A 26,786-nucleotide genomic window follows, 5' to 3' on the forward strand; every position below is an offset into this window, starting at 1 on the left:
CGATTTGTCTACACACTTAGGAATAACTTTCAATTTGATACTACCTGATGCAGTGCAAGGCAAGAGAATCCCCAAAGGAGATGTCCTAGCCCCCAACTATAAAACCACACAGCGGAAACACAACAACTGTTTACCGCATAGGGTAAGAAGTTAACACACATATAACAAGCAATAATGCAAGATCTGATACCAAATCACAATAATATATTCATAAAATATAACTGATTACATGCAATGTGCTGGGCTGTAAGGCCTTCCCAGTTACGGCCAAATACAAAGCAAGTAATAGTTCTGCAACATCCCTCAAGATCCAATCCAAACACTAGCTAGTCCAAATCCACACTCTGGTAGAAACCCCCAAGAAAGATCTCAACTTGTGCTCGCAAGCCCACCAAGCAATCCCCTTGTTTTCCAAGTCGCAACTACTAGCTCTTCTCCAAATTCGCTCTTCAAGCTCCTCCTCTTCTCCACGATGGATGAATAATAATTAAAGACTTCTCCACAACCCCTACTTATACCAATCTAAGCCACAAGTCGGCCCAGAACACAAATTAAATACAAATATATAAATTAAATGCCACAAGTCAACCTGCAACAACAATTAAATGCCCAAAATCGATATCTAAGTAAAATCACGATATCTCCTAGCTCCGAATGAATTAGAACTCGTGCTTCGAACCATAGTTAGTTCTATAGGCCCTCCTAAATCCTTGAAATGTTCGTCCTCTAACTCATTGTGGAAAATTAGTTATATAGCCTACAACAGGAACCAAATTCCTAAGTAAGGACGAGCTCCATAGACCATGCCGAGTAACCAAAGACCATGCCGAGCTCCCAGACCATGCCGAGCTCCAAAGACCATGCCGAGTCCCATAGACCATGCTGAAGTGCTAGACCATGCCAAGCTCCAAGACCATGCCGAGCTCCCAGAGCATGCCGAGCACCATTCCTTCTTCAACCGAGTACTAGTCCAAGAACTCTCCAAAGCAACTCTCGAGCCTCCTCCCATGAACTCCAAAGTAGTCACCAAGAAAACCCAAGATTCTTTTGCATCAGAACCATTCCTTGTGAAGCATGGGTCAATGAGTTTGACTCGAAAACTACATAGTTGAATCCTGATAGCAATATTACAATTTTATAAATGTGTAATGATCACCTATAGGTTTGCAGTCAGTGACTGACCCAGATTTCTCCTACAATAGGATCTATTCTCCACCTGATTTGTGTGACAGAGGACATGGGTCTGCAGTTCTAGTGGCGCTATATAAATCAAAATTTCTTGTGCTGTCCAGGTAGAAAGCGTTTGGATTTGCTTGAGATCTGGGCCTAACTCTTCACTGCAAATATTCTGAGTGATGATTGAAACCCCAATAGTGACTGGCAGTTAAATGATGTCTGATATGTGTTAGATGTGTATGGTAGTTGGAAGTGACTTTGAAATGGCGAGTCACAGATTACTTGACTCAGTTGATGTTGGTTTCTTGATTTGGTGTTCTTCCACCTTTTTTATTATTTATTTATTGATAATAAATTATAGACATTTAAAGTTAGTATTGAAAAACACTTTTGGTGAGTGGGTCTGAAGTTGGCCTCAACGAAGAGGGGACATGACATACTCTTAAAATAGAAGGCATGGACAAGCTCACAAGTCAATCTAAGTTCCATTGTAAATTATGATATGATATGTGGTGCAATGTGTTAAATATTAACCTGATATTCATGCTGGTCTGAGAAGTGCAGATTGCACCTTAGTCTTCTCCATTATATCATACGATAGCCTATATATGCACTAGACTTGGCAATGAGATAGGCAGCGATCCTTGGAGAAAATTACATCTTGTACTAACCATAACAATTTGTTATGTTAGTTAAACATTTAATTATTTCCTTTAGGCACCAATTTCTTCAAGTGGTGTTTAGGCCAACCTATAGAAGGTCATGCGCTTTGGTCTTGATATAAAGAGTAGGTATTATTGTAGTTTGAGGACACACAATAATCAAAAGTCTGCTTTCTCAACCAGTACTCCTACATAATTTACTTGCAGATATAAAACAAATTCAGATCAGAGTTAAAGGTAACAACTCCTCCTATTTCAGACCATCAAGAAGATCATCTTCAGCAATAAAAGGATATTGTAAAAGTCTGAAAAGTTTTGAACAGAATTTGTAGAAACTTTACATGGTATCAGAGCTCTAATAGTCAAACCTAGGCTCTGCAAATTAAGTAATCAGACCTTATATATATCTAGCATCATTCTCCTATCTTCAATGGCATACACAGTTAGACCCAAGGACAGGTTTGAAGGGAAAGTACACTTTGATGCCTAGAAATTCAGAATCATGATAATTCTTGAAGAAAATGATGTAAAACAATTTGTTGAATCAACATCCAGACAACCTATAGTTGAATCTCATAAATCCTTTTGGATTAAAGGGAATAAGAAAGCCATTCATATCATATTAGGTGGAGTGAAAAATGATATCGCACCCATGCTAACAAAACATCAAACAACATTTGCTATGATGAATGCACTACTAGTCGAACCTAGGCTCTGCAAATTAAGTAATCAGACCTTATATATATCTAGCATCATTCTCCTATCTTCAAGGGCATACACAATTAGACTCGAGGACAGGTTTGATGGGAAAGAACACTTTGATGCCTGAAAATTCAGAATCATGATGATTCTTGAAGAAAATGATGTAAAACAATTTGTTGAATTAGCATCCAGACAACCTATAGTTGAACCTCATAAATCCTTCTGGATCAAGGAAATAGGAAATCCATTCAGATAATATTAGATGGAGTGAAAAATGATATCGTACCCATGCTAACTAAACATCAAACAACATTTGCTATGATGAATGCACTACTAAATGCATATGAGGTTAACAGTGCAACTAGAGTTCTCACACTAAAAAAACAACTAAATCACATTCAAATAAAGAAGGGAGAATCGATGAATTCTTACTTCCTAAGGGTTGCCAGCCTAAGAGATAAACTTTCAAGTATAGGAACCATCATCGGTGACACAAAACTAACATTGATGGCTATAGATGGATTACCAAATTTATGGGAAACTTTCGCACAAGGAGTAAGTGCTAGAGATAAACTTCTTGACTTCAACAGACTTAAGGGAGATTGTCTTCAGGAAGAATCCAAAAAACTAAAGAAAGGAGGGAAATTGAAAATGGAATATGAAGATCTTCATGTTCTTAATACAAACTTCTATAAAGGCAAGAAGAAGCATTTCAAGAAGAAAAGGGGAAATCAAAAGAATGACAAATTTAAAAAAGATTTATCCAAAATAAAGTGCTTTAGATGTGAAAAGTTTGGACACTACAGATCTAATTGTCTTAAGAATTCTAAACAACAAGTGAATTAGGAAAGAAGATAACTATGATCCTAAGAATTGTGTATTGTATTCATCACTATCAAATGAAGTCTCAAATAAAGCATGGGTGATTGATAGTGGATCATCTAGACATATTACAAGATACAAAGAAGCACTAGACTCTATATTAGAAAAAGTTAATTGTGAAGTCAACATCGGTGATAATTCAACACATTCCGTTAAAGGAATTGGAAATTGCACCTTGAAACTAAAATCAGGAAATTCTCTTCTTCTCAAAGGAGTACTCTATGTACCAAGAATAAAAAGAAATCTAATCTGGATTACAACAATTGAAGATGATGGACATAATGTTGCATTCATGGACGGTAAAGTAATAACGTGGGCTAAGAACTCCTCAATTAAGAAAGCGAAGTTGTTTGGTCAAAGAAAAAGGTATTTGTATGAATTAAGTTAAGAACCTAGTCGACCTATTCAAACCTTAAATCATGAAGATGCAAACATAAATGAAATATGGCACAAAAGGTTAGGACATCTAAATTTCAAAACCTTATCAACTATGGAGAAGATGGTTATTGGTTTACCAAAACTAAATAAAGACTACTCAAGCATATGCAAAGGGTGCGCTTTGGGTAAGAACACCAAAAGTCCATTTCATGATAGCACTAGAAAAACCAACAATGTTTTGGAATTAATCCATTCAGATTTATGTGGACCTATATCTGTTCCCTCTCTTGGAGGATTCTGGTACTATATTTTGTTCATAGATGACTTCTGTAGGAAAACATGGATTTACTTCTTAAAATGCAAAGAATTAGAAGAAACCTTAAAGAGATTTAAAGAATTTAAAACACTGAAAACTTATCAGGACATAAAATTAAAACTCTTAGAACTGATAATGGAGGGGAATACACCTCAGATTTGTTTAAAAGTTTTGTAAAGAAATAGGAATTAAGAGGGAGTATACCTAGTTGCAGTAAAACACATTATGAGATACTTACAAGGCACTCTTAATCTTGGGCTCAAATATGAGAAAGTTGAATTAGATTTACATGGATTTAGTGACTCAGATTGGGGTGGAAGTGTTAAAGACAGAAAAAGTACTTTAGGATGTTGTTTCAGTTTAGGATCAGCTATGATATTTTGGATATGTAGAAAACAGTCTTCAGTAGCACAAAGCTCCATAAAAGCCAAATACATTGCAGCAACAATGGCCTCTTGAGAAGCAGTTTAGCTGAGGAAGTTACTTGTGGGATTATTTGGTCAAGCCATGAATCCTACGATTATTCATTGTGATAATTAGAGTTCCATCAAGCTTTCAGTCAATCTAGTTTTTCATGACAGGTCCAAGCATATTGAAATTCCTTACCATTATGTAAGAGATATGGTAGACAGGAATACTGTAAAATTAGAATACATTTGCACTATAGATCAACATACATTCTCACCAAACCTCTCTCTAGAGTAAAGATAGATCACTTTAGGAAAATACTTGGTATGATTGAATTGTAATTCATTTGTATTCTTTAAATTATTAATAAAATAGTTTTATTTGTCAGGCTATTCACTATTACGGGCTCCACCATTTGTATTCATTAGTTAAGAGGTGACGATCTTTGAGGCAAGAATACGTGTATAAAAGACATCATGAGAGATGCCGATCCCTCCAATGATGTATTGAATAGTATAGAACTACTATTAGATCCAGGTGAGTTCAAGATCATTTGTGACATAAGCATTTCCATGTCTATGAATCGCAACTTGGATAAAGGAAGAATTTATTCTTCAGACTTTGTCCTATGTTTTGGTAGATCTTAACTGAAGATCAAGTTGTGATATAGGATTGCCAGTTCCTATGAATCACAACCTAGATAAATGAACTTAATCTTTCTTCAGATTTTATCTTGTGTATTGCATTACATGCAATACTGACATCACTAGTATAAGTGATGAGTCATATCACAAGATGGTTATATAACTCAGTATCATATGTTACATGATACCATTTTCTCAGAAGATTTAGATAGATATAGAGTAAATACTTATTCATTGTAATTGATGACGCTAGATATGATATCTCTCAGTATGATTATCAAGTTAAGAGGGAGTGTTAAATATTAACCTGATATTCGTGCTAGTTTGAGAAGTGTAGACCGCACCTTAGTCTTCTCCATTATATCATACGATAGCCTATATATGCACTAGACTTGGCAATGAGATGGCTGGCGATCCTTGGAAGAAATTACATCTTGTACTAACCATAACAATTTGTTATGTTAGTTAAAACATTTAATTATTTTCTTTAGGCGCCAATTTCTTTAAGTGGTGTTTGGGCCGGCCTAGAGAAGGTCATGTCCCTTTAAGGGACATGCCCTTTGGTCTTGATATAAAGAGTAGGTATTATTGTAGTTTGAGGACACACAATAATCACAAGTCTGCTTCCTCAAGCGATACTCCTATATGAATCTACTTGCAGATATAAAACAAATTCAGATCAAAGTTAAAGGTAACAACTCCTGTTTCAGAACATCAAGAAGATCATCTTCGGCAATAAAAGGATATTGTAAAAGTCTGAAAATTTTTGAACAGAATTTGTAGAAACTTTACACAATGTAGGGCAACACACAAGCTATAAAAGTTAGTATGATATGGAACAAAAATTGAACAAGGATGAAATGAAAATTGATAAGAACTCAAATTGCTAAACAAATAGAATTTCTTTTTAAAGGAAAATGTTGTTTTGGATGGATGCTTCTATTTGGAGGATATGGACATGCGACAAAAGTGGGTGTAGGAAGTTTTTACTAGAAGAAATGGATAGATAGTTCCCACTACTAGTTAAGTAGAAGTTAATGATTTATTCAGCATGTAAATGAATTCACAATACCACTTATTAGATCTATCAGGAAAAATTACTTTTATGGATTTATTGGCTCTAAAATACCCCAACAAGATGGAAAACCAAACACTTACGACTTTATGAGTTGCATGGAATCTTTGGAGAAGACATATTGCTAAACTATTCCAAAAGTTGTCAATAAGTTGTCGGCAATGATTGTTGCAAAAAGCAAATTTTCAACTATTGTCTCCTAGGGCTTAACTACTTGGATATTTGCAACTCTTAGGATCCTAATAGGATGTAATGACTCATGAAACATACCAAGAGTCATTTTATTAGCTAAAATAACCAAAATGCAAGATCCTTAGGACTAAGTGAACTTTAGGTTTATATAGACACCTTAAGTTCCTTGACCAAACAAAGGATCATCCTTATTACAAACAAACATAAACCAACATATTAAGTGAGGTGGACCATCACCCCATGTCTTTCATCTTGAGCCTCCTTCTATTTTGTTAGATGACCTATCATGTCACCTAGGTGCTGTACCACACGAGAAGCTCAAAAATATTCTTTGAAAGGGAAATGCTAGGATAAATTGAGACATCAGAGCATCAATAGATGACATAGAAGAGGTAGATATTGCAATAATGGTTGTTCCATTATAGGTTAAAGAGACATTTAGGGAAATGTTGCAATTCGGTACGAGGGACAATGTGAACTGTTAATTTACGTAATATTGGTGATGATGTGTGCAGATGTAGTGGATGTAGATTTGTATGCAAATGTTACAAGAGAGATGGATTTGTATGATGTTAGTACAGATATATATTTGTAGTGGTATGCGAATTGTTTTGGTTTTATTCTGGTTGTTGTTTTAGGTATTTGTAGGGATTTATGGAGAGAATACTAACCAAATGGCTTATGGTGAGTTAATTCTGTCAACAAAGGAACATGAAGATGGAATGTAGTGGAGGTGCTTGGCACATGATGGATCAAATACCACAAGGAGGAGCAAAAGAAGATGGATAATGTTTTGGAGGAATAGGATTAATAATACTAGATAGAAAACTATAAGAAGAAAAGAGATTGATGAGGAGAAAATTCATTTGAATAATAGGAGTCGTTCTAGGGAAATGTTGGAAGAAAAAAAAAAAGTATTGCAAAGTGATGAATTTCGTTGCAAGTTGTCTTCAATTTGGAGGGTGGTATAATCACCCAACTACATTTTGTGAGCTATGCTCACAAACTTTTAGTGAGTGTGTCTAGGGGCATGCAAGAATAGAAATAGATTTCATAATGTAGATTAAAAGATAAGTGCAAAGGTGAATTGTGAGTGCAAAATGCCCAATGGAAGTAGAAGAGATTACACAACAAGAAGATGGAAGGTAGATCACATGGAGACTTGGAACTTGGAAGGGCATCACTAGGAAGAAGTGAATGGGTGACAAAGGAAAATGAAGAGGCTTCACCATACAAGATATTTTAGAGGGCGTATACCACACAAATAGAGGGGTTAAATACTTTGTTTATTTTAGCTGAAATAGAATACAATACAAAAGAGATAGAAGTCGTGTTCTTCCTAAAGTTGAAGAATTGTGAGTGTTAGAACTTGTTACATCCCAAATTTTGACCCAATTTAAAATGTTCATATAGTCGTTGAGGTTCACATGAAGTCAGTTGATAGTTAAAATTTGTTATAATCTTGCAAAATGGTAAGATGGTTAGTCGTTATAATTTTATATGAAGATAACATGTTAGTTGATTATTTATCATGAATTCATGAAATTGAAAAGCTAGTTAGCTGTTATGATTATTTATGATTAATAACTTGTTATGGTAATATGATTTAACTGCGGAGAATTTCCTTGTAGGGCGCACATCTAAGGGGTGGAAGCATTGCCGTAAAAGAATTGGGCACAGGAGCATCACCATCACTGGGCAAATGGATATGAATCTTGAATCACCATGGTTGAGGACCTAGCGATTGCATAACATGATACATACATTAGACACACATGAGCTATTGGATAATCTTTAAAACATTTAAACATTTAAACTTAATCAAAGTACATACATTTAATGGCTTATGATTGATATTCTCATCACTTCAATATATACATATATATATATTAATGTGCACATAGATATAAAAATATGGTGACACCATAGTATTAATTTATACAAGCTTATAGCTATTAAAATACATATATCTAAATATGCATACACTTGGAGAAGATATGGAGATAAATAATATTCCAGGTGATACACGTACTTAGATATGCATACCTTAGTAGGTACAACCTTGGATAAATATTAAATATGATGCCATCATAATAATATATATGTGCAAATATATATATATAAACTTATAAATTATCCTTTTGAATAAGTAACCATCGAGTTCTTTTCCATATTTATTTACTTCTTTATAAGAGGCGAGAATATACGCTTGGCATATTTATCGGTGACTGAAGAAGACGATTCTTCTTTTTATAACTGCTCAAGAGCCACAGCTTCTTGGAAGCTTTTATTATTTTTGAATGCCTCCTTTTATATATAGGTCAGGAGAACCAATAACTAGTGTTCTGCATTTTGTACCTCTCTCTCTTTTGTTTTCTTTTATCATTATTTGTTGCGAATGATTGAGGACAAATTGTAGTTACTGTTTACTTTGAGCTCTACACTATGGATTACTCACGTCAAGAGGAGTCGGCTGCATAGAGTCAAGCCAAACTCATGTCTCCCTGATCAGGTTATGTGGTTAGCCATTCCAAGTCGTACTTTGTTATATAAATATTTGCAATCGAATTTACAGCAGTAAGATATGTGTCAATAAATTCCATGAATCATTGTTGAATTGCAAAATCGAATAGACATTCGATGAGTCCATTCTTTCCATGTTAAATCGAGATCAATTGTATATATTATGCACAGATGTCTCTATTACAGTCAGATTCCAGAATCAAACTATTTCCTTGAAGTCTTTAAAGAGAAGTTCTCAAGTCATAAGAACTGTATTATGACAATTCTGAAAATATATTATTCTTTACACTAGCTGAGGTTCAGTAATAGAGTTGGATTACTCTAAGATTTGACAACTAGGACTCACCCGGCCGAATGGCCAAGAAAGAGGGTGAAGAGGTGAAAGAAAGTCTTGCAAGAACAAGCAAAACAAAATTAGAATTGATTCAACAAATTTATTTCTATTAAAGAATCATTTAATAGCTCATGCATGTCCAATTCATTCTCTATTGTCAAGTTGAGCGGTGTGATTAATTACCAGGATGCTTAGTGGCTGACAAGGTGTTCCATATCTATTCCGGGGAGGGAGGGCCTTTCTAGTTAGAGAAAGTGTGGGGATAAGTTTAAGGTCTGTGGTTGGGAGGTTAAGCCTTTTACAGTGTTTCCCCTCTCCACAAGATGTCAGGACGTGCATCAGACAAAGATAAGTTAAACATTCAAACATTTATTGGTAATAGGTATTTTACTTTTATGATGTTTATTCAAGTAGAAGATAAGATGGATTGAGTTATATCATTGTTTTCAATTATTCCTTTAAATGAAAGCAACTCTTATTGTCAATGTAATTGGCAATCAGTTAGATAGTTTGATCTTCCAACTGGACATGAAATATATCTATATGTAGCAGATAGGTTCATCTAATGGATTGTTATTTCAGTCTTCTATTTATTTGAATAATGAATATGAGTGTATTTTCCTAATTGAATGTTATTGCCCTAATTGATACAGTGGTATGTGATGCCCTAAAAGATCCAATGGTAATTGATGCCCTAATTGATACAGTGGTATGTGATGCCTATGTGACGCCCTAAATGATCTAATGATAATTGATGCCCTAATTGATATAGTGGTATTTGATGCCCTAGATGATATATTGGTATTTGTCATTACGATAAAGTAGTATAGCTATTTGTTTCTTAAGAGGTATTTTATGGACTAACTCGGGTTTTGTAGAAGCATCCCTAGACAGTTTTCGGTTTTGAATTCTATGGTATGTAGATTTTAAATTCCTTGGTAAATTCATAATGGTATCTTCAATTGTTAGTTATGAGATTTCCATTTAAGTGATTGTAACCGTTAATCTCATTCATATGAACATAACTGATATAACTATCTTCCTATGAATCTGAAGTAATAACTATATTTCTTTAATGTGTTAGTTGTTAGTTAAGACCTAGGAAAAGTGGATGTTATAGAATTTAATAATATGTACAAATGTGCCCCAACAAGCAACCCCCCAATGCCTCATTGGTCCCAACACCTCCTTTTATTGCGTTTTGAAGGGAATTTCCTATTTTAATTATAATAATTCATATTCTCTCAAAAATGACTTTTTCAAAATAATAATATCTCATTTTCAAAGGCCCCCTTAACTATATGTCCAACTTATAAAACACTTTATTACCTTTCACATGAGTTATTATACTAAGTATGAACTATGGAGTATAATATCTTTTCTTCGAGCAAGTGACCATCAAGCATCTATTACTTGGCATAATCTACCCATGATAGTAGTGAGTTTGATTTCAAACATTTTACCTCAACGAGAACAAGATTGCCAAGTCTAATATCTAATTCAAGCCAATTTTCTTGGCATTTTAAGAGTGGACAAAATATCTCTAGATAGATAAGATAAGATAAATCTATTAATGTCCAACAAACAAGCACAAAGAGGGTCCAAGGGACTTATGATACAAAAAAAGAGGCCAACCCACAATAGAGACACCAAACAATGCTTGAGAAGAGAAACAACTACAAATAAAAGCAATAAACAAGAAACAACAAGATACGAGCTTAGAGCAACCATGAAAAAATCTAAAATTGAAGGATAAGCCATAGGGTGAGAAGAGACCCTAGGCTGACCTTGAAGACCCTTGGTAGAGGAAGATGCCCATTGTTGAGTAGAATACCTGCGAGGTCTCACAAATCTGGTAGGGCCAAAAAGGGGCCCAAGTAGTTGCTTGGTACCACATGTTGAAGAGATCATTGGGAAGAAAGAGGTGACAAGCAGATTGAAATGATAATTCAGAATTTCGAAGGGAATTGATGCTGAAGAGAATGATCTCAAAGTGACAAGGCCTTCTGAATATAAAGAGCCAAGAAATGCTGGTCAATGAACGTCAAAGTGGAGAGAGAATGAGTCTCTATGAACTAGCAATAGAATCTCTCTCAGATCTCATAGTAGATAGGACATCAGATTATGAAGTGTGTCTTTGATTGAACCTCCCCCATACTGCAAAGCTGGCAAACGCTTCCCTCTCTAATCAGCCGGTGGTTAGTCTGGATGTGAAATCGATTCAATTTCATTCTGAAAGAGCCAAGGGAGATACAAAGTGAATGCAACCAACGATGAGAAACGTAAGGACAAACAATGATCCCATCCTTAACCTTGAGAAAGTGCTCAACATAGAAAGCCATCTTGGGACAAACCCCCCATGGGGGTTAACCCAAGTATGCTGTTTATACTGCCTCTATATTTATGTCCAGATGTGCATATACATCTCCAGTCTAGAAGGGAGAAGATGATAGGGGCATCTAGCGAGTACAAGAAGAGAGGAAGACGATCAATCGCATCCCAATTGAACCCAAAAGAGCCAAGGCTTGAGAAAACCAGCCATGTGCATGAACCAAAGAATCAAAAGCCACAATAGCCTCCAAAGAGCAGTAAGGTAGGAGTATCAGTGACGTCACTCAGGGGAGTCTACAAAACCATGGGGATGATGCAAGAACCAAGTCAGGTCAAAGATGGTACTAAGTTTGAAGGTGTGAGCACTGAACTCAGCAAGGATAATACTATGAGGAGTGGACTCCTTGCATCTGATAATGTGCTAAAGAAGAGTCTAGACCCACTCTACTGAGGCTCAATTCGACTCTAGTAAAGGACCCCCCCAAATAACTAAGCCATATAGAATTGATAGTCTAATTAGAGTGTCCATAAGAGTCATCTTGGACATGGTGTCCTAGAAGTGATGCCAGAAACATTGTATCTCAAGAAGGGTGGGAAGGTCTCATGCTGAAGCATGGGCCAAAGAACTTGACCTCCAGAGGTGTAAGAGGAAGAGAACCCTACCCCAAACACCCCGGAAAGATAAGTGAAATTGAGAAGACTTGAGACTATTAAAAACTATCACTTTAATTTTACCCAGGTTAATTGTCAACTGTTGTGAAACATAGAAAGAAGCAAGACCATCAAAAATTCTATGTAATGGAAGCAAGGAGGACCATGTTGTGAAATGTAGAAAGAAGCAAGACCATCGAAAATTCTATGTAATGGAAGCAAGGAGGACCATATTGTCAGCAAAGAGTAAGATTAGAAATCATAACCTAGTGCAGAACACATCTGTTTTCAGGAAGAGAGCGCTCCTGGAGAAAAACCTCTAACTCTTAAATATAAATCCCAAACATAGTAGGGGACAAAGAGCAATCCCACTTCACCCGAATGGTGCTATTGATGAAATACAATACTCTAAAAGGGGTCTTGATGTGACCCACAACCGTCTCATAGAATCTCATGATGGCAGCCAAAAGAATCTCAGAGATATCAATGCCGCGTAGTCTCTAAAATGGGACCGTCTGTAAGAACCCTGATGGTTCTAATACAATTTAACTGACAATGGAATGTTTTTTGTTTAACAAAGTATATGTTTTAACTTTTTTGTGCAATTTTCATAATATTTACTTTTTATTTTGACAATATATGGAATTGAAATTCGAAGCATGAAATTCAACTGCACTTTCAAACTTTATTCTCTAATTTATAAATGCAGATATTTACAAATGCCAAATTGCGTGCATCAACTTTATTGGAAAACAAGCCATGGAAGCTGGGTGACTGGAATATATAACTGCTGTAATCCTCTTGTAGAGATCGCAGCTTCCTGGAAGTATCTCTGACATAGATGCTGGTATTGACAGACTGACTCTTACCAATGCGAAATGAGCCTTCACCATACATTCACGGCCCCCTTGCGCAATATCTCAGCCCCTTGAATTTCTAACACTGCCCAGTAATATAGAAACACAGCCTTATGAATAATGGCCACTGCCCATAATTGATAGTGCTGTCCCAGATGAAGCCACGCCAATCTTTTATGATCAGACACAGTTCTAAAATAGACTGTGAACTGCTTCAATCCTCTGGCTGTACAAACAATCTCTGAAACTAAACGTTGAATCCTCCTCAGCAATTGAACCCTTTTAGCACGTTCATAACCTCTGAATTAAGGTCATAGCCGGCACAATTCACAGGTTAATGGAATACCAGTTCAAAGAGTGATTTTGCTCTGAGAATTTACAATTCTCCAGCCCCAAATTCACAAACCCTCAAACACTGTTCTCAATACTCAAATCACCAAAATCCACAACTGCATGAGAGGTTTGATTTACTCTTCTTGCCTTTATATTTCATTCTTGCCAAAATTGACCAGGCAGCTTCAGCAAGACACTTCACATTTTGAATTTCATACTCTGCTTTTGATGCTTACTTTTTGAAATATGATATTTCCCCCCTATTACTTAGGCGTCCAAAGTCAACTTATAATTAAAACATTTAATGCACTTAACAACTTATAATATAAGGTTATATTTAATCATTAATTAAGCGAGACTTAATTAATGATTATAAGCCAAGTGAATAATTTATTAAATCCCACAATTGATTCCCTCAAAATCCAGATGATCACCATAAAAAACAAACACCTAGGTGCCTTTCCGAAAATAACACTGACCATAAATTGACTTACTATAAATAGTAAGTCACAAGCTGAAAGCTCTGTTGACGTCCTTCACAACTCCATGCTACTAACAACTGTTCATGTGCCCTACTCAAAATAATAAGTCTGGCTTTCCCAAATCAATAACTTACTATAAATAGTAAGTGTGCCAATTTGATGCAAATGAAGAGCAATCTTGAACATCCCTAACCACTGGAGTGGGAAAATAGCCTCCAGCTCAACCAATTGAGACCTAACTAGTTGATTAGTCTACGAAGGTCATTAAAAAGGTTAATCTTCATTGCAACATGGGGTGAGCTAAAATGAGGAGATTACACTGCCCTAGGCACTGAATCAAAAGCTTTGCAGAAATCCACAAAGCAATAGTAGACCTTCGAGGAGTGATGACGAGCCTCCTCAATAATAGCTTTGAGATTCAAAATGTGGTCCACGGTATGATAGTCCAGTTTGAACCCTTCCTTCTCTCTAGCCCAAATGTGATGCTGATCCAACCCCCGAGAAAGAAGAATGTGCAAAACTTTGGCATAAAGTGGAGAATGTGACTGACCATGATGGTCCTGTAGTTATTGGGACTAGAGGCAAGGGCTGCCTTGTGGATCAGATGGATGATATGACATGACCAAGAGGGGGGGAACCCCACGCAAACCACATGGTTGAAGAGATCAGCAAGGAAGGAGCCCAACACAATGATACTGTGCTTGAAGAGTTCCACATGGAACCCTTCCTCATCTGCCGCCTTGCTACTGTTCATGGATCTAACTTCCTCCTTAATGCTAGTGTAGGTGAAAAGATGATAGTGGGAGGAGGGGTGACAAGTGGAGAGATCTGTCAATAACTGGTTGAGGGGTTTTTAGTATGAAAATGGACGCAAGTGATATTTTGACAAAATGTCTGAATTAAATCTAGCAAAACTGAGTTCTGTGTATTAAAATGATTTGTTTAAAGCATATATTCTATGTTCCCCCGAGTTTTTGGGATGGGGTCGGCAAGGGACAGTGGGATGGGTTTTCTGGATGGCAACAAATTTTTCCGATTTTGGGCACAGGGAGGGACGGCAGATGGGGACAACAATATAACAATAGGAAAACTTATACTATATAGAGAAATTTAAAAGATTCATATGAAAACATGTATAAAACATGTACTTAAACATAATAGATCCTCAAAATATAAGAATCAACATAATTCATATGCCAAATTTGTGTTACTTTGAGAGTCAAAGTCTAATTTTCTCTAGAAGTCAAAGTCAAAGTCCCCTAGGTGTCCCTAAGTCTCCAAGACGTTTCTGGGATGGGGACGGCTGAAAATATACCAGGGACGCATCCCCGGGTAACATTGCATATATTCACTGCCAGAAAGATGCAAAACTACTCAGAGCCAAGAATTTCTCACTTGCAAGTGAAAATACAGGTAATGTTATTTTTACTGCAGAAGTAAAAATGTGCACAGGAATCACATATGGGTGAAATTGAAAATCAGTTTTTAGTTGCAAATAAAGATAAATAAGAGGGAAATTAATAGATGCTATAGTAATCCATACAGAAATGAAATAAAACTATGCATACGTCCCTTGGAATTTGGATTGAAAAAAAACTATCTTCCCAAATGAGAGTTTACTGGCTCAATGATCTGTGGAGCACAAACATGGTCTAATCCTCAAGTACCTACAGTTTGCACTTCATTTTCCTGCATGATTAGAACAGAAACTTACCTAGTAAGTGCTGAGGGGAATCAAACACAGATCTCATTGTAGAGCACTCATTCTTTACCATTCAGTCATGCCCGTTGAACTAAGTGGCAATCATGATTCAACTTGTTTAAGCCCACTTTTTCACTCTATGTATCTGTTTTTCTGGCTTTTGTTTGAATCTTCTGTCTTGAAATGATTTGGTCTAGTATCTTTATCATGGATGTGAGTTTTAGGACCCTATCTACAAATGCTAACTTCTGCATATGCTGGTCAATCTTGTTGGGTGTATCCTACCATATTTGAATTTCGAATTTAAATGAATAAACTTTTTTTCCACCGCCTTTTCAATTTTCATTAAAAAAAGCCTCAAATCTTAAGAATGAAAAAGAAATGCAAGGCTTGCCCACAGAATCATCATTTCCTCACCAACGTCAACAACAGAACAGGTTCCGGCACAACAAGAATAGTACTCCGGGGAGGAGGCAGAATTGCTTTACTCCAAGAGGAATTTCAGTATCAGTCTCTAAAGCTTAGGTATAGTTCAGGGGGAGTCCTGCTATAGAAAAGAAGAATATGGTATCCTTGGCCTATTTTTCAATTTGCAAACAATGCCCATGCTCATACTAGGAATGCTTTAACAAGCTGCAATTTGAATGATTGTACTATGTTTGAATGGGGTAGCAATTGAATCCAAGATTTGATTAAGAAAATTGCATGTTAAAATGGCTTAGTTAGTTTTGACACTAATCTATTAGGTATCGTGCTTTTAATGCATGCACCACACTGAACTTACACACTGAACTGTGTAAGTGGTGGCAATATTCCATAGTGGGATTATTATTATAAAAATGTAATAAACTATGATTTTCAGTTTGTTAAGATGTTAACTCTTCTTAATGTCCATGGTCATAATATATATATATGCATTATAAAAGTGTGGAGTATTTAAACCTTGTAGGTACACCAAGGCCTCCTTTTGATGCTTTGATTCACAAACTTGTCATGGCAACTGCTTCTAGTTCCAAACATGGTGGAATGCCTTTTGTTGTGTCAGTTGATATTCCTTCTGGATGGCACGTGGAAGAAGGCGATATAAATGGCTCAGGCCTTAGACCAGATATGCTGGTTTCTTACTATCCATGCTATTTTATCTTTCTCTGCAAGATAAATGCTGCTAGTTGTTCGGCTCAAATCTATTTGGATTTTATCATATAATCTTGGCATATATTCTAACTGTATAGAAATCTAATTGTAGAAACAAAAGCCTACTGTGGCTGGTTTGTACACTTATTGTTGCTTACTACAGACATGCAATTTGCTTTTTCAGGTATCTTTAACTGCACCCAAACTGTGTGCCAGGAAATTCACAGGTCCACATCACTTTCTAGGGGGTAGGTTTGTTCCTCCAGAAGTTGCAAGAAAGTACTCATTACAGCTTCCTCAGTATCCAGATACTGCTATGTGTGTGCGCATTGGAAAGCCCCCATCAGTTGATGTGTCAGCTCTTCGGGAGAACTATATTTCTCCAGCTTTTCTTGAAGAACAATTGAAGGATGATCCAATTAAACAAGTACAAACCATTCCTGAAAGGCTGATTATTTATTTTCTGAAAGCCAAGATAAAAAAGAATGAAGTGGTGAAAATCTTTAGTATAGTTTCACGATCTACAACTTTATGTATAATCAACTTCATGACTAGATAAGGACTACTACATGATTTGATCTCAAAATTGCTAGATAATGATAACATAGTGTTATATCATTGATGTAATGCCCACTCTTTTGCAGTTCCAAGAATGGTTTGAGGATGCTGTAGCTGCTGGATTAAATGAGCCAAATGCAATGGCTTTGGCAACTGCAGATAAATCTGGTCACCCGTATGTTGCTTTATTATATGTCCATTATATATATCATTCTAATTTTTACTGTTTTTTTCCAAGAAAAGCATATTTGTTGTTCAATTAATATCATATCAGAACTCTAAATCCGGGAAAAATCAACAAGGTAGTCTAGGAATAATTCAAGAGTGGAACATTACAGTTTCTCAATGGCCTTGTACAGTAGTTACAGTTAATGTTGTTTTAATGTAGTTCTGTACGCATGGTCTTGCTGAAAGGAGTTGATGAACACGGTTTTGTATGGTATGGCTTCTTTTTTTATACTAAACTTGGATATCGCTGTTTTGATAAATACCAAGTTTCTTTCAGTTCTTAGTTGAGTTTTTCCAATAGTCGTTGTTGCTATGCTTAATATATGTGGTTCTTAATCCCTTCACTATGTGACTATTTATAGAGGGGTGGTTTTTATGGATGAATTGTTAATGATTCAGCATTAGCTCACTCTTATATTATGTGGTATTCATGATAATAAACCAGGTATACAAATTATGAAAGTAGAAAGGCACATGAAATACTTGAGAATCCTTATGCCTCTCTTCTTTTCTTTTGGGAAGGCCTTCATCGCCAGGTAAAGTGTTTGCTGTATCTACTTCAAATATTGTAGAGATGTTGTAGCATGTCTGGAGTCCCAACATGAAGCTTTTAGTTTTTGAATGTTCCTTGTGGATTATCTCAAGGAGGATCTTCCATTCCAGAATGCTACTGTGTAAACTTTAGTACTTAATCTTCTTCCATGATGTGAATTAGTGAAACAACTCTGTCATAATGATGGGAAAACATATTATGAAAGAAACGCATTGCACATTGAATTAATAAAAGTGGGTCCAGTAGCACTCTATGTTGAAGGGTTCACTTCTTAGCTGGAGCCATGCCAGACAACCAAATTTCCAAACTAAGCCTCAGGGTCATTTACATAAATAGAAAGTTATTTTAAAGGCAATAATTTTTTTAAATATAGTAAATTATGCCACTCCATATCTTGTACATTAAGTCATGTCATTTTAGTGCATCTATGCATCATCCCCTGAGTTAATATTTTTTAATGTAATGTTGTGATGATTGCTTCTTATTCAAACACAAGATTTGAAATTAACATCTAATAACTTCTATATATTTAATCTGATGTTGTGATGACTACTTTTTATTCAAACAAAAGATTGGGAAGATGCATCTAATCAATTTTATTTAAACAAGAAATGGTTTTATTGCTGGCATTTTTCCTCAGTCCTCACAACTACTCAACTAAGAAGGAATGGCTCGCTCATCTTTCGAGAATTACAAGATGATGTAGCTTTTTCATAAAGGAGTATGAATTAGTTGCATTATACTTTTTTGAGTTGCTTTGAAAATTTCACAATATGATTATAAATTCCAGTTCTGTACTAAGAAAAGCTTTTGCAAGCATGGTACATAAAGCCTCATACGTGCACTTACATGGTACATAAAGCCTCATACGTGCACTTACATGACAAGACTGATTGCTAAGTTGACTGGGGTTGTTTAGCACCAAGACTCATTGAAATGAGAAACCAAAAAATGCAAGAAAACGGGTGCATACTAGGGCAGATTTTTTCTTTATGGGCACGTTTGGTTGCAGGCATAGGAACTGAGAATAGGAATGGCTATTCCGATAACAGCTATTTTTTGGAATGGACATAAGCTCATTTTAAGGGAAAAATGAGAATATATATTCGTATTCCCTATTCCAATTGGTGTGCACCAAACAGAAAATAGAAAACATATTCCTAATTTCCGATTCCTATTCCAGCAATCAAACGGGCCCTATATGTATGCTTTATTCCATTCTAGGGTCCATGAGAGATTGTCTTATCTGCATGAGTACCAACATCTGTATTATGGTAATCGGGCTGCCTATCCAATGGGTGCACAGTTCCAAAATCTTCTACTTTTGTTATAGGCATATCATATAAGGGAACAGTATCAGCAACAGATGCAGGAAATAACTATAGGCTTAGAACAGAAAAAATATATACCAAAATGTAGCTACCACCTCTCATATGAAGACTTTATTGGCATTAATCTTCGAAAAGAAACATTGTTTTACAAAATTTCAGGAGATAGGGAATGCAATGACAATTTTTTTTCAAAATTTACAGATGGTGGGAGTCTGCAGTATAAATAGTACATAACATAATATATTTTTAAAATAGTTATAAAAAATAGTAAAATAAATTGTAATTTATGATTACAGATATATAAATAAATCTTAATGTATTAGCAGTAATTTAATAGACAGAACAATCAATAACATAATAATTAATATATATTTGAATTTATTATAGTGGGTGGTTTTTGGAGAACTTGGTGATATAGATTATTATTTATTTTTTCCAGATTTTACATAAAGAGGATTGGAATACCATTTGAAGAAGTTGTGAATATTTGGTTGTACATTCTCTCATCAAATTTATATTAAAAATGATTTTCCTGATCCTTATTTACCAATTCATGAAATGAATCCGATTTGTGCGCGTGAATCTGATCCATGGATTTGTGATTTTTTTTCCCAATTATGATTCATGGAAGATTCATGTGTGTGTCTATATATATATATATATATATATGCATTGTATATACTAAAAAATGAGAGCAATGTACATAATTCTAAAACTAAATCATTTCATAGTATGAATCCATGGATTAAAGCCATTATGATTGAGAAAATAATTGGTAATTTTTTTTCAAAAAAAAATAAATCTAGAAGAATCCAGAGGGATCCAGGCATGAATCCGGATTTGGATAGAATCCGAATCTGGATCTGGCCTCTAGGGCATGAATCCGGTAACTAAGTACTGATGTGAATTGGATCATCAAAAAAAGAATAAAGGTTACTTGAAGCATAGGCACTACCATTTTTTGACGGACCTTGAAATGGAGTTCCAGGCTTTGGAAAAGGTTGAAAAGGAAAATAAGAATTCTTGCTCTTGGTGGAGATTCCGCTCCAAGCAAATTGTTTTGTGTTGAAATGATAGCAACGTTCATATAATTATGGATGATAACTTCAATACAAATATCTGAAGATTATATGCATACACTTACATCAATATACATTATGTATATTGATGCATGTATATACACACTTATATCAAACCATTGTCTTGATCTATCACCCAGAATAAATCTGATATTAAATCCAAGTATAATGCTGATTTAACTGATCTGTACTTGATCAAATTCTACTTCCATTTATATGCATTGATGTTAAATGGATTAATGAGAAAATGGTTTCAGAATTCTACAGATCCAAGTCTGATTATGTTTTCTTAAATTACCAATAAAAAGTCACCATAATTACATTGTGTTGGTGCCAATTTGGATCGGTGTGATTAAGGAAACTAATCATTGGTCATGGAGAGACCTCCATGAATGGACATGTCTCCACTCATGTGGAGACATGTCTAGTTATTGACACGTCTTGAAATAGTTACGTATATCCAATTAGATCAGACTTAGAAGGAAGTACAGAAATCGAACAGTGGAAGCCTTCTAAGGGTTTGATCATTATTATTCATATTCATCTACGGTACTGCATTCACAACAATCAGAACTCTTCATTCTTAGGTCAGAATTGTATAATCATTGAAAGTAATAATTACCTTATTCTAATTACAATCTGCAAGAACAAATATCAGTCAATAGGAATATCTTGTGAGAGTCAAAAATTGAAAGAACATACATACAGTTCAGATCTGTTAATAAATCTAATCATTATTGACATTGTATCAGAGCCTTGCTAAGGAAGATCCGATTAAATTTGAGAGTGCAGATTATCTAGAGTATAAGTTTGCTCATTTTTCACAATCAGACAACTTCTAAGGACGCCACATTAAAGCCATGCATGGATAGAGCTTATTCTGCTCTCTTTCCATCTGCAGATGCAATCAAAATAATCACCAACACTGCTTGTATTTACCAAATGGATTATGTCCTTTAAAATGCCATCATCTGACACTACTGATCATATCAGATGCATTAGTATTGTCTACATGCTGATCAGATGCCAACAGTTGCTATACATTCTTGACATTTGACCAGTTTGGGATCTGTTCAATGTCGTGAATAAATGGTGGGCAACTTAATCCACGTGGAGTTTGTACTTACAAGATGCTTGTATTCAACGGAAGCATGACCATTGTGCTTTGATAAATATTTATCAAGAATAACCATTTTTGTTTGCATTAAAAGTGTGTGATAGAAACTCATTACTGACAGACATTGATAATGTTTGAGTGAGTATTAATTTTTGTCTCTTCAGCCTGTTGGATGCAGTTGGGACTTTGGAGTTCTTCATTGAATGAATCCTGGAAACTGTAACACTTACTTGTCATGATCATTCGAGGAAATAATATCACCAGTCAGCATTGAACAATGTCAGGAGATTGCATGTACGGTTCACAGATCTTATGAATCGAGTAAGACATCACCATGGACAGGTGTTAATGGCTTGACCCTCAAATTTGGGGAATATATAAAGGAGTGAATTCAATCAGATGTCTCATTCCCATATGGTAGGGAGCTGCTCTTAATATTACAAGCCGTGTGGTCTCACCTTCGATTTCCCGGTGGATGTGATTATGTAGACAATATTAATATAAAGATGTATAGCGAATTCTCTCCCTTTGTTAAAAACATATTGATTCATATGCATTTTTTCAGACATTAAACATAGTGTTGTCGCTTAAAATCATTTTTGAAGATCACTGTCAAAACTATTGTCCTGCATTTTGTCATCACAAAATGGAGGCAACAGTATGGAACTTTTCCAATTAAGTTTAGCATTTCTCTGAGATAACTCATTATTTAATTGGCAAAGATTGATCATTCAGTTGTTCCCAATTCATAGTTAATCTTTTTACTACAGACTGCCAAGTCCTTTTCGTGTTTTCAGTTTGTTAGCCTATACTTGATTTCTAATGCCTTCAGAGTCCCTTTTATGTTTTTAAGTGTTTGTTTGGATTGTTTTAGTCTTTGTGTTTCCTTCAATCTCTTGCTTTTGATCATGCCCTCATTTCGAGATATCTCGGGGCTTAATAGGAGTTGTCAATCAAAAGCTATAAAGGTTTTGTTGTGAGGTTCTCACACCATCGCCCCAAAATTTTGGGGACCCCCTTTTTTTAATCACCTTGGCAAATTTTTTGAGGTTGTCCAAAAAATTTTGATTTGATTTTTGAAAACTTTTAAGTCCTGGACACCTTCAGGCCAGAAGCGAGAGGGCTAGGATTATTTTCACCCGGTTTTAACTTGATTCTCCAGAACGACCAATTTCAACCTTTGGCCGGACAAAATTCAAAGAGCAACACACTTGGCAGGATAAAATTGTAAATTTTGTGCTTAGACGGTTTTTTTTTGAAAATTTGGATATAATTGTATAAACTTGAGTAATTTTCAAAAAATAAAATTTTTGTTGCATTTTAGTGTTTTGGAAAATCTTGATTTTTTTTTTGTGAGAAAATTAATTTTGTGATGATGAAATCAAATTGCAAAATCGACTTTAGGCTCTAGAGAAATGCTTTTATTTTTGTCAAAAAATTAAAATTGCTTAACAAAATCGATTTGAATTGAATTGCAAAAAATTGGCATCAAATGGATTAAATTTCCCTTGAAATTTTTAAGTCTTTAATGAAATTAGTAATTTAATATTGCAAAAATGGCTTTTGGCAAGCCAAAATCTGATTTTTAATGATATGTTAATTACTAAATCATCATTAAATGGAAACATTTAGCATCTCCAAGGCATTATTTATTTTATTTTTGCAATCTTGGTCTAATTGACAATTTAAAAAAGTAAATTTCATTTTGGCAAAGTTAATTTTGGGCCAAGCATTTAATTGGGGGCAAGTTTTGTGTTCTAATTAATATTTTTTTTGCTCCCAGGGTCCCAGTCAGCCAGCTTGAGAGGATGAGCAAGTGGGGTATAAGAGGAAGCCCTTTTTCCTTTCTCCTCACTTCTCATTCCTCCTCTTCATGGTGTGGGCGATTTTTGGCAAAGGGCAGTCTTCTCTTGTCTTTGGCGAATTTTATCTTGGAGCAGCTCTTACATTCCTTGGCGTTTTTTGTCCTTAAGGCAGATTTCTTTGTTGCCAGGGCAGAACTCTCCATGTTTGGCAATTTTTTTTAGAAGACAGATTTCCCTACTTGGCAATTTTGCAAGCATCTAGGGTTTTTGCACCTCATTATGGACTGTTATGGGCAGTATTTACTTCATTTTCAGATTTGATCCTTGTCATCATTTCTAGTATTCAAAGGCAGCAAGATCCATCATATTTGGAAACCTTCATTTTGGGCAATTTCCCTTGGAGGAGGAAACACATGATAAAGGTTTGATTTTGGGCAAATGGTGGACAATTTCAAGGGATTAAAATTCTGATTTTTCCCAGCTAGGACCTCAAGATTTGCAAGGGATTTGAAATTCTCAAGTCTGATCCTAAATTCCAAAAGGAGACCTGGCCATTGGTAAAGGTAACTTCAAATCATTTAAAGTTGAAAGGGGTCCTTAAGCGGATTTCTCTCTTTCGTTCTTGTCTTGTTTTGTTTTGCTTGGTTTTTCTTGCATTCATCATCCACCACTTCATCATCCCATTATAGGTTGAAGTTTGCAGATTGATAAGTGTAGAATCCATGATAGGACATTTGAAAAGGCAGAAATAAGCTAGACCACCCTAGGTATTGGAGAGAGAGATATAAGTGTAGTCCATCCTAAGGCAAAGGCAAGGCAGAAATAAGTGGTACTCTCACCCTTAGGTTGAAGATTGGAGATTGATAAGTGTAGTGATAGGGCATTTGGCGAGGCAAAAATAAGTGTAGAATCCATTGATAGAAAGAAGGTTGGAGATTGATAAGGGTAGTTCATATCACTTAGAATGAAGGGGCAGAAATAAGTGTTTAGGATGGTAGATGTTAGTGCAAGCAAGAACCCTAAGGGAACAAATACTAAGAAAGACAAAGAGGATATGATGCCCAAAACAACTTTCTTCTCGAAAATGAGGTGAATAGCCAATACCAATGTCGGTACAGTAAATATGCTACAGATAAAGGACAGACTAAAGGAAGGACAATCCCCTTTGGCAAAGAAGATATACAGGAGCGGAATTGTACACGCAACAACTTTTCCTCCCATCTTGTCTTGTCCAGAATTGGTTATGGAATGTGCATCCAGGTTTGATCTGATCAATAAATCCATCATTTTTGATGAAGGGAAGAGGGTGTTCGCCAACATTGGTGGACAAGCGATCAAAGAAGCATTTAACATTCCCCAGTACAAGAGCATGACAATGGTGATGATGGATCAAGCAGCCAAATCATTTCAGGATAACTAGGAAGCTTATTTCACACATCTAAAGCAGGATTGGCTTCACGAGGGAAAGAAAGGAGTAACTAGATAATCGAGGCTCACAGTAGCAGATTTCAAATCAGAATATGGAGATCTCATTGTGCTTCACAGTTGGAACATGGGCCTAGCTCAAGGTATGCAATTCAAAAACTGGATGTACTTATTGATGAAATTGAAAAAGGAAAAAGAAGATTTGATTGGGCTAGGATCATAAGCGAAAATCTAGAGTTGCAACTTAGAACCGTACAAAACCAAAACCAATTCTAAATGGGATCCTATCTGTTTTACCTAATTGCTAGATTGTATAAGAGTTCGGGACTTAAGGCCTTAGGAGAATTTGGCAATGGGTCGGGACAATATTTGGTGCATGAATGCTATCCACAACTTCATTTGCACAACAACAAGGATTACAAGATGTTTTGTGATGCCTTTGCCATGAAGACAATAAGGGTATTACAAGGGACACCTGCTAAGAGACTCTCATCAGAAGCAGAAGCAAAGATAAAGAAGTATGGAAGTTGGTTCATCCAATTTTTGCAATTCACATACATTAGAGTAGCAGGAAGCACAGTTTGTCTCAAGACGCTTCCAAGATACCCACCCGACAAGGTAGTTTTGATGGGAATTGGGTAGGCAGCTTGAGCATTATGATATAATAATGAAACACGAAGGTAAGACAGGAATTACCTTCTCATTTGGAATTGGCAATGATAGTTCCCCCAATCGGGTTGCCTTTGCAGCTGCGAAGAAGGAATTGGAATGGTATCATCTAGGATGGTACAGAGCAAGGCAGGGATTCGATCCTAATGGTCTTATCAAGGTATCTCATGGAAATGTATTTAAGCATGTTCCCATTATAGAAGACTTTTGGGCCAATGCCAAGGATGACTTTCATGTGACAAAGCTAGCTTTCTCAAGATTGTCGGTGAACATGATGAGAGATATCAGATGAAGAGGCCTTGATATTCTCGATCAATTGGAAGATGATGGAGATGTGCTAAGAGAAGATTATGATACAGTAGAAGGAACAGAGTTGAATCCAGTAAATTGGGATGATCATCAGGATCCTTCCTTGGAGGCAATTACAAGAGCAGTTGATTTGTATACCGAGTCATGGTACAATGAAAGGTTAAGGAAGCTACAAAGTCATAGGATTCCCCTTATGAGAAGATGAAGCCAAAAGAGGGTCCAACAGAATCGGTCGGACAAAAGGGTGAAGGAAGTAGCCAGCAATAGGAAACGGTTAGAAGCAAGAAGAGAGCTTTGGAGGTTGAGAAGAGCAAAGAACATCCGGAACCTCCAGCCAAGATGTCAATTCAAGTGATAAAGGGGGCGCGGTAGAGGTGAGCTCTAATTCAGAATCAAGTGATTATAGTAAGAGCACCAAGTATTCTCCTCTCTTGGAAAACCAACGTGGAGATGACATGGTAGTTAGCAGTGGAGAAGAAGATGGGCCGATTGATATTGAGGCAATAAGTCAAGCGCTCGAGGCCGTTGGTGATGCTTTGTTAGTCGAACCAAATCCAGATTTGGGGAGATGCACCGCACCACTATGGTTAAGGCAAATGCTTATGCCAAGAGGCAGTTACTGCCCGAATAGTGGAAGACATCCAAGGATTAATAGAAAAGGGTGATAGCGAGAACCAAAAAAATTGGTGAAAATGGTGGCAAAGGTAATCAGGAGCAACAATGATGGTCATCGAAAAGTTTAGATTGCTATACCAACAATCAACAAGGCATTGGACGAGATTGCGGCTTAGGAATATGAGATAGTGGAGCACAACTTGGGAAGAAACACAGATGATATGGAATGTGAAGAGATCCAAGAGGGTATAGCTTCAATCAGAGAAAGGTTGAGGAAGGCAAATGAAAGGATCGTAAAGTTGTAGGCCGAGAACA

The 26,786-nt window shown here is 36.0% G+C and overlaps 1 protein-coding gene across 28 annotated transcripts in view; it reads left to right on the forward strand.

Annotated features, from left to right (window-relative positions):
- Window positions 1-26,786, forward strand: part of LOC149575138 (pyridoxin (pyrodoxamine) 5'-phosphate oxidase) — a 134,918-nt gene that overhangs the window by 81,104 nt on the left and 27,028 nt on the right. For all 28 annotated transcript variants that reach the window (XR_016360133.1, XR_016360130.1, XR_016360134.1 and 25 more), the window contains 5 exons: window positions 16,598-16,764; window positions 16,967-17,209; window positions 17,427-17,515; window positions 17,729-17,779; window positions 18,014-18,104. Coding sequence is in view for 17 of the 28 variants with exons in the window: in XM_089814993.1 (XP_089671119.1) it covers window positions 16,598-16,764; window positions 16,967-17,209; window positions 17,427-17,515; window positions 17,729-17,779; window positions 18,014-18,104 (641 nt within the window). In the remaining 11 variants the exon portion in view is untranslated. The remainder of the gene's footprint in view (window positions 1-16,597; window positions 16,765-16,966; window positions 17,210-17,426; window positions 17,516-17,728; window positions 17,780-18,013; window positions 18,105-26,786) is intronic.

Source organism: Cupressus sempervirens, chromosome 2 (genome assembly GCF_028749045.1).
Source record: "Cupressus sempervirens isolate cs-2001-9-10 chromosome 2, ASM2874904v1, whole genome shotgun sequence".
Taxonomy (NCBI): domain Eukaryota; kingdom Viridiplantae; phylum Streptophyta; class Pinopsida; order Cupressales; family Cupressaceae; genus Cupressus; species Cupressus sempervirens.